We start from the raw sequence: 8,798 nt of genomic DNA, 5'->3' as shown, positions 1-8,798 counted from the left end.
AGCTAATCACTAGCTAGCAAAGTAGTACTACACATAAAACAACATACTCAGCAAAATAAAACCAAAGAGATGTGAAACAAAGTTGAAAAGGTAGCTAGTCTTTTATGTATTCGAATGGTACTTTTAATAATGTGTTACTTCTGACTTGCTAGACTAGATTAAACCTCGAATGCAGTGACTGGACCATTTTAAGTGCTAGTAAGCGCATTATGTTGTACAACGTGACAGTTGAAAAAACATTATACGCCTGAGACTAACATTTAATCAGCTCAAAGTTCTTTTCAATCTATCCTATGATAAACCTACGAATCTTTTACTAAATAAAGCAGTCAGATTTATACTAGCAAGTACAATAGATATACAAATGTAGAGTACAGATTGTCCTTAAACGCAGCATTTTCCTTCATTTTTTCATTAGTATATTACTATGTATTTTATATTTTGTAAAATGTCTTGTAATGCATCCACTTGTATCCATCAATCGGCCATTTAAGGATAATTTGTAACACTACAGCAGTTGGCACAGGCACACCAAACACAGTTTTAGACAGACTTCAACACTGGCTGACAGGACTGGAGCTCAAAGTGGCATCTACTATTTTAGCCCAACCACCTAAGGTCTGACAGCATCTAGGTTTCTGCTCATCACAAATGTAAATAAAGGTTATTTGAGTTATCATAGCCTTCCTGCTAGCCTAAAACACTTGGCCATTCTCTATCTTAGACCTCTTTATTAAGACATTAGCACCTGCTGCTCATAGCAACTCTAGAATCTGTTGTGTATGAACATCTCAAGAAATCTTCAGTTTTGCTTAAATTGTCAAAACACTATGTCTGAGATGAACAACCATGTTCTATCCACAGTCACAAATATCAGATTTTCTCTTCATAACATTTGATGTGAGCATTAGCTAAAGCTATTGGTGTGTCTCCGCTTAATCAAATGCATTGCTGCCACATAATCAGTCGAATGAATAATTGCATTAAAAAAATCACATAGGTGTTCCTATTAAAGTGGCTGTTGGTACCAACTACAGTTTTTGATTTCATATTGTTTTGGCATGTGATTTATACATTTATTTTTATTATATACTTATACTATTATATGCTCTATGTATTAGACTAAAGGTGCTGAATTATATTTATGGAAGCACAGTTTTTAATTGATCCAACAGTACACACTGAATGTATGCAAAAATAGATCACAGTACAAAAATAGACCCCAGTTATCTCTGCTCTCAGTTTATTGTAATGCACAAAATCACAGTTTATCATAATTAACATTGTTGAAGGCATTTCATCTAAAGCTGTAGATGCTTGTGTTGTTAATACTAAGTCTACCTGGTTTAGCATGTACTGTTAGAATACAGTACAATTACGACTGGTAAGAGACAGATCTAGTGTAGGATCTAGAATAAGATGTCTAATTAAGATCTAGGATGTATGTCAAAAGGTTTATACTTTAATTGTAGTTCTATTTAATTTATATGCACAGAGGAATTAGCATAAAGAAGCATAAAGTATTATGTACTACTACTACAAAAGAACATATATGGAAACGATGAACATCAGTAAGCATATCTTAAATAGTAATAATAGTGCAGCATACATAAAATCAGACCATTACTGAATGACTTTTAGTGAATAATATAGTAATGCTGTATGAGTTTTATAAATGGACAGCATGTATTCATATCCATTTGCATACTGTATTTGACAGACACAAGTTTGATATGCAATGTAAAAATTAATGCTGCATAAATATTTTTACTATATATACATTTATAGTTACGAAATAGAAATCATGAATGAGCTTATTTTTAAAGCCTTTGAAAGAGAAAGGAGGATTTATTCTTATTCAACAACAAGCCAGTGATACAGAAAATCAAAATGCACTGGCTTGGATAAATATTCCTAAATTCCAATTATTCACTTTAAGATATTTGAGTCTCCTATGCCTTCTTCATTGTAACCTATATATTTGTCTCTCCATCTATCTCTCTTTCCTTTTAGGTCTGGTTTCAGAACAGACGGTCAAAGGAACGCAGGATGAAGCAGCTCAGTGCCCTCGGTGCCCGGCGCCATGCTTTTTTCAGAGGACCGAGAAGGATGAGGCCGCTGGGCAGCCGACTCGACGAGCCTGATCTCCTTGGCCCTGGGGGATACGGCTACTATGGAGGTATGAGAAGGGGGAAAAAAATTCCTTCTATTTATTTTTCCCCCTTTTATCCACACATCCAATTGTCCTTCATATGTAGCACAAAAGCATATTTTTCAGGCAACACTCAAATCATGAACCCTTAGCCTCACCTTGAAATAACAAAAGATTTTCCATCTCCCTCGCTTACTAATTTTACTACCCCCTCACTCGGTTCACCCACCAATACCATTATTCCTCTATTTTATTTTTTCCTATTCTCCTTCTTTTCTAATAATAATGTCTACTTCAGGGACTGTTTAACCCACTGAAATCTAACAGCACAAACTTTTTTTTTTCAAGCGGTGTCTCTAATCAGGTTTTTAGGCATGAAGTCACAATCTAGTCAGTGGATCTAGTCAGACGTTTGATTCGATTTGGTTATTGTTTACGTCGCAGAATAGCCTCACCTGAGAACATGTTGTCCTTCAACCAAAGCATGCGGTAGCAGCATGAAGTATTCAAGCAGAGAGATGGCAGGTTTACTCGTTCTATACAGAGTAAATTGGGATGAATCGAGTAATGCCTGCTGGGAAAATGAAGCCTGCAGTGCCCCCTCGAACGGCGTTTTCGATCTCAGAATCAGAGAAACGTACATTTATTTAACTATTACAAAATCACCCAGCATTGTATTATTTGTATAGTGGCTTGCTTCTTTGTAGCAGAATCTATTGTTAATTTGTCAAACCAAAGCGGCATGTAATTCAAAGGCACAGAATTCCCAGCGTCGCCAGTTATTGACTATTTGTGCTTGTACAGTAAATAAGCCACATTAGCGTGAATTCACGCTGCAAAGCTGGAGGCAATGAGGAACGAGAATGTATTACTCCGGTTCTGCTTTCTGTTCTCTGTTGCTCACCAGAGATTCAGAGAGACATTTACGGAATGGTAAATGCAAGAGTAATTGTGTTTTTTGTATGGCCCAGAGAGAAAAACATAGAAAAAGCTGCAGATTTTTTTTTTCCTCTCAAGGTCTCTTCCTTTCTACCTTAGAGTCTGCCTTTTTTATTGCGGTTATGTTTACTCCTTCACTCGTTAATCGTTTTCCATTTGAATTTCTTGTCATTTATTCCCTTTACGAGCAAAAACGCCAAACCACCCCCCCACCATGCCACCCTTCACCACCCAAACCCCCCACTCACGTTTGCACTGTATCAAAGCGAGCTGAACATCTAAATGCCACATCACAAACGTGTTAATCAGAATAGCCCTGTCATTGCTGTCTTTAATCCACATTCATTGATTGGCCTCTCCATTGTCCCGTGGTTGAACCCTGCCTTTAAAGCCTGCTCTGTTACTGCATCACCTCCATTGAAGTTTATTCACTGCAGATTTCAGGAACAGAATGTTCCGTATGTTCATTTCTCTTTTCAAACTCCTGAAAACAGCCAAAAAGCTGTTCATAATTATAAGTAAAAGCAATTAAATTCTTCAGCTTTCATAACTATAGGCTTTGATTGGCTATAAATTGGGCTTTATATTGCCGAATACACATCTGTACATGAACATTGAGGCGACCTTACAGTTTTCTGTGCTTGGCAGGGACATTTTTCTCCGTCAAAGGGATGTGTAGGCGGTGCTAACGACATCAAGGAAGTAAAACACTTAATTGTGTTTGTGTGTGATCAAAACCGCAAGCTGCTAGCATGGCATTGCGTGACAAGTAAGTCACCCTGCAAGATCAAATACAATTTGCTACGGTTTATCGTAATCCTTCCGGCCTGGCTAGGAAGTCTATAAGTACGTCACAACAAGCACAAATAATTATTTACCTACTAACATTGTATGCTGATAATGTACCTATTCATAAGTAGCTTTTCTTTATCCTTTTAGTAGCATGGGTTTTGTCTGTGTGACTCCTGACAACGGTTGGATTATACCGCAATCTTTTTTATTGTTGTTAAGATATTTAATGTAAACATTTCCACTTAAAGTACTCGGTTCATTCGCTTTGCGCTCTTAACAGTGCTCTCGTTGGTACTATATTAGTTAGCAGTGTGTCTAATTAGCCACACTGAGAATGGTTTCAATTTGGTGATTTCAGCCTGCCCGGTTCTGCTTTCAAACATAAGTTACACATAGTAAAATGTGCTATAGGGCCTGCTATTAGTATACCTGCTTTTGGTTTACTCTATATGAAGATGTATTAACCCTTACCATTCAAATACCTATGTTAGCTATGCCTAGAGAAAGATATTTAGTTTCCATAACAGTATGGAAACCACAAAGTCACCTAGTCTAAATCATGAACCTGGCATTTCGAACATATTTCTCATGGTTTGGTACAATGCTTGGTACGCTATCAAGATCAAGATCTCAGCCTTATTTCTTTGGCTCTCCCTGTTTTTCACAACAAACCTTTTCAAGGGCATGGATTTCTTTAACGATATATTCGCCATAGAATTTTACATTTTGCTTGTGCTTACGATTTTTTACATCAACTTGAATTAAGAAGCTGGTTATACCAGAAAATATGTTTTTAACTAACTTAAAATTAAATTTAATCTCGAGTTTTCATGTTATTGAAATAGAAGCAGAATGGTATCAGGTTTCATTGCTGCATATACATGCCGAATAACAAAAATGTACTGTGATGTAAAAACCGTACACTATTTATAATCCAAAAAGACAAAATATATACTGCAAAATTGTTTTTGCACAGTCACAAAGTCTAAACATCTTCTTGCTGCATATACATGTCGAGTAACAAAAATTTCTAAACACCTTTCCATAGCCCAAATCTATACTTTCTGGTATAGATTATAAATAATTTCTTGTGCAATCAAATTCTTCAAACACTTGCTATATTTCTTTTTAACTAAGTGGACAATCACTGCACTTGTCATTTTTTGCCATGGGCCAATGCGGACTGTTTTGTATGCTTGGTCATCTATTTGTGTTGTGTGTAATTATGTTTGTATTAGTCTTGTTTGGTTCAGTACTGTTATGCTGTGCCTGTATGTTAAATGCGCACTGTTGGAAAAAAATCCTTGTATGCTCAGGCCTTTATGGCTAATAAAGCTGATTCAGATTAAATAAAAAATAATATTTATCAAACCATGTCTAATTAGTGCCTTCTGTTTTTGATTTTTTCTCAGAGTATCAGGGTGATTACTATGGCACAGGTGTCAACTATGACTTCTTTCCTCATGGTCCACCCTCATCTCAGGCCCAATCTCCTGCGGAGGCACCCTTCCTGCTCAGCTCGGGCTCCGGAGATGACCAACGCTTCACAGACGTGATGTCACACGATGACACGCCAAGCCCAGAGTTGCACCCAAACGCACAGGGTGAAGGCGGATTTGGGACAGGACCCAGTCCACCATACCCACTGGCCAACAATGCCAACTACACTGGGCAAGAGATGGGTGAAAATACCGTATGGTAGTGGCGGTTGGGGTTTCTGGACAGATAAATAATGGGCAAAATTGGATGTGGTGCAGGACACAAGACTGGAAGTTTAGCACCATCCACTCCCTAAAGAAATCCCACAAACCACATTGGCTCGATTTGCTCCAGTTTCCAGAGGCGCTCTTCTGAGCAGGATGAAAACATGTTTCAAGGTCATGACATACAGGAAACAAAACTGTCATGTTGCTCAAATGCAAGGACGTCATGTTCTTTCTTTGCTCACAATTTCTTCATTCACTTTCTGTAGACCACAGAAAAACACTGGAACACTGGAATTCTTTCTGCCACCATTGGTTTTTGCATGGACTCTGTTTGATGGTATGGCATCAGGCATATTAGTGCTCATACCTGTTTTGCTTTTGTTATTATTTACAGACAAGCAAAGGTTGTTGGTCTGTGCACAAATGACTAGAAAACCAGTGGATTTGTTCAGACATTTGGAATATATTGGGAATTGGGTAGTGAACTTTAAACCTAAGCCCACTCCGGTTTGGTTTACTTCTTTGTCCAAGATCATCTAATTTGACTGCTTTTTTCCCACCATGTTTTAAAACTCTGATCTGTTTTCATTCATTGAAAAACAATAAACCTTTTGATGAACAGAATTTGAACTCAACCCAGCTGTGGTTTAAATTCAAAGTGTCTCCTAAAAGGGCATTCTGTGCCAAGCAATTTTAGCTTTTATTTCTTGATTTTGCTAACCTGATTAATCACTCCATTAGTATGCAATCAGTTTGCTTTATATTGTTTAGTCCTGTTCTAACCACTTATTATAACTGACAGAAATGTCCAGGCAAATAGCATATCCAATGCATAGTGGTGCATTCTTGGTTTGATCTGGATCCCATCCAGGGTGTATTCCCTCCTCAAACATTGTTTCCTACAGCCATGACTAGGATATAGGGATTTATAAAGATAAATCAATCTCATAATCAAAATTTGAGATCATAAGCATGTGTGTATAAGTACAGAACATTGTAGCTACAAATTAGCTGGCAACAACGAGAAGCTGATAGGAAAAAAAGATAAAGAATAGCCGTTTTAATGAAAACAATAGTAATAATTGTTCTCTTCTATCAGTAAAAATAAATAGCAAATTTAATAAATCACAAAGGTGGTGCTCATGATATTACGGCTATTCCTTATAAATAGAGCAAACGACAAATAACCTTAAGGTAAGATATTAAAGATTAAATGCCAGAGTATCTAATTGCTTTGTGTTGTACTGAGATAAACCCAATGGCACCCCAGAAATTGCATTGTACAGATAGAAAACAGATTAAATTATGAGAGTAGTGGCATCTGTCACACGTGTCTCTGGGATATACAGGAATACATTTTAACTAGCCCAGCTTTTGATAAATGAACTAAAATAAACAAATAGAATAAGATTGATATTGAGCACATATTGAATTATGCATTCTGTCTAGTCAGTTTTACAAACACCACTTCTAATTCATTCTCTCATGCTGTTTTTCTTCTCACAAGTCTGGATTTGTAGATATTAAAGACATTATTAAACATTATCATTAAACATTGTTGGTGCTGTAGAAGTAACAGATCCTCTCGGTGCTTAAAGTGTAAATATCTCACCTGAAAATATCGAAATACTGTATATTAGAAGACAACAATTTAAAACTCCCAACCATAATCTACATATTTACAAAAAGTGGCATTATTACAGAGATGTTAAAAAGATTTAACTTTATCCTGCCATTGTAAAATAAATAACATAATTCAGATTCTGAATATAAAAATGTTAAACAGTAGGATCCATGTACAGATGGGAAAATAAACAAAATATCACTATTTTTGGAATCAGAATTGGTAATGCCAAGAAACACAAACTGCTGTTATTTCACTTAAAACATATTCAAGTCAGTTATTCATTTCATATAGCTGACTATGCATATTTTGTATGTAACTGCCAAATATTTTTCAGAATTCAGTCACATGATTTCTGGCAAGTCGAATAGCTTTCCAAATAAACAATTGAATTATATTTGACCTACAAATTAAAAGATTTTGAAAGTAACAATTACCGTAGTTTTGCATAATGGTGGATATAGATGTATAGATGAGAGCACATGTTATAAATTTAGTTTTGATTTGTGGGAATTTCTAGGCATGACCATTTACAATATGACAAAATTCAGTTGACAGACAAGACATGCTACCTTTGCCACCATTCTACCTTTTCTACAACCATGCAGAGCGTTAAATGTTGGAGTGATGGCTGAAAGATATATGAACTTTATATATACATATTGATATTTGTCACTTTAGTTATATTTCTTTGATGACCGGCACCAATTGGTAACTTATATATTGAATTGTGTCAGGTTGAAGGGGGAATAAATCCTGGCTTTTATTTTATCCCTGCCATTCTGTAACATTTTAACAATCTTCCCCCATCCACATATCGGCCTTTATTCATCACACACGCACATCTTTAGGTGATTAAAAGCCCGGCCACAACATAGTCATCCGTCAGCAGGCACCATTACAGCAGCACAGCACTGTTCAACTCCATTTAACCTTTGTTTCATTACCTTGCTTTTAATGGAACTGATTTACAAAAGAACACTGAGGCCATAATGGGGAATCTCCTCAAACAGCTGAGGTCTCTCTCCACTGTGAAAGGAAAAGAAACAAAGGGAGGGTGCAAGCAGCATCTGTGCTTGAGGATGGCCATAGATTAGCACCTCCTGGAGGTCTGGAGCAGCAACACACCCTCTGCATATACGCACCCACAAAGATTAGCGCTCGAGTAAGTACAATACAGGGTGTGCAGTTGTAGAAAAATAAAAAAAAAACAGTGGAGTGGTGTGATACTTTATTCGTCTTACACCACAGGAATAAAACTTATTACAGTTTTAAAGTGATCAATGAATATCAGCGTATTAAGAAAAGATCATTTTTTTGTTACAAAGAAACCTGAAACCGCAAATTCCTCTTAAACCAAAGACTCCTGTAGTGTTTTACTTTGTTAATAACAGTTTAATCTGGTTTTTATTAGTTGTCGATTAATGAGTTTTGGATTATAGCTAAAACTCTGTGGTATTTTACTCTATATGTACTTTCCAGTTTATCAGCCCCAATGCCCTGTTGAATCAATCATCTCTTTCAGATCTTCAATAGCTGGTTACACGCTGAACAGGACACTGGGACTACGATTATATGAACAGGA

The 8,798-nt window shown here is 36.5% G+C and overlaps 1 protein-coding gene across 1 annotated transcript in view; it reads left to right on the top strand.

Moving 5' to 3' along the window:
* Positions 1–8,375, top strand: part of lhx5 (LIM homeobox 5) — a 17,883-nt gene extending 9,508 nt beyond the window's left edge. Inside the window, exons 5-7 of the mRNA XM_083564174.1 lie at positions 2,014–2,179; positions 5,296–7,277; positions 7,350–8,375. Of these exons, the coding sequence (XP_083420300.1) occupies positions 2,014–2,179; positions 5,296–5,585 (456 nt within the window). The 3' untranslated portion in view covers positions 5,586–7,277; positions 7,350–8,375. The remainder of the gene's footprint in view (positions 1–2,013; positions 2,180–5,295; positions 7,278–7,349) is intronic.
* The last annotated feature ends 423 nt before the right edge of the window (positions 8,376–8,798 follow it).

This window comes from Silurus aristotelis (assembly GCF_946808225.1).
Source record: "Silurus aristotelis genome assembly, chromosome: 16".
NCBI lineage: Eukaryota > Metazoa > Chordata > Actinopteri > Siluriformes > Siluridae > Silurus > Silurus aristotelis.
This window is presented reverse-complemented; position numbering and strand designations above follow the sequence as displayed.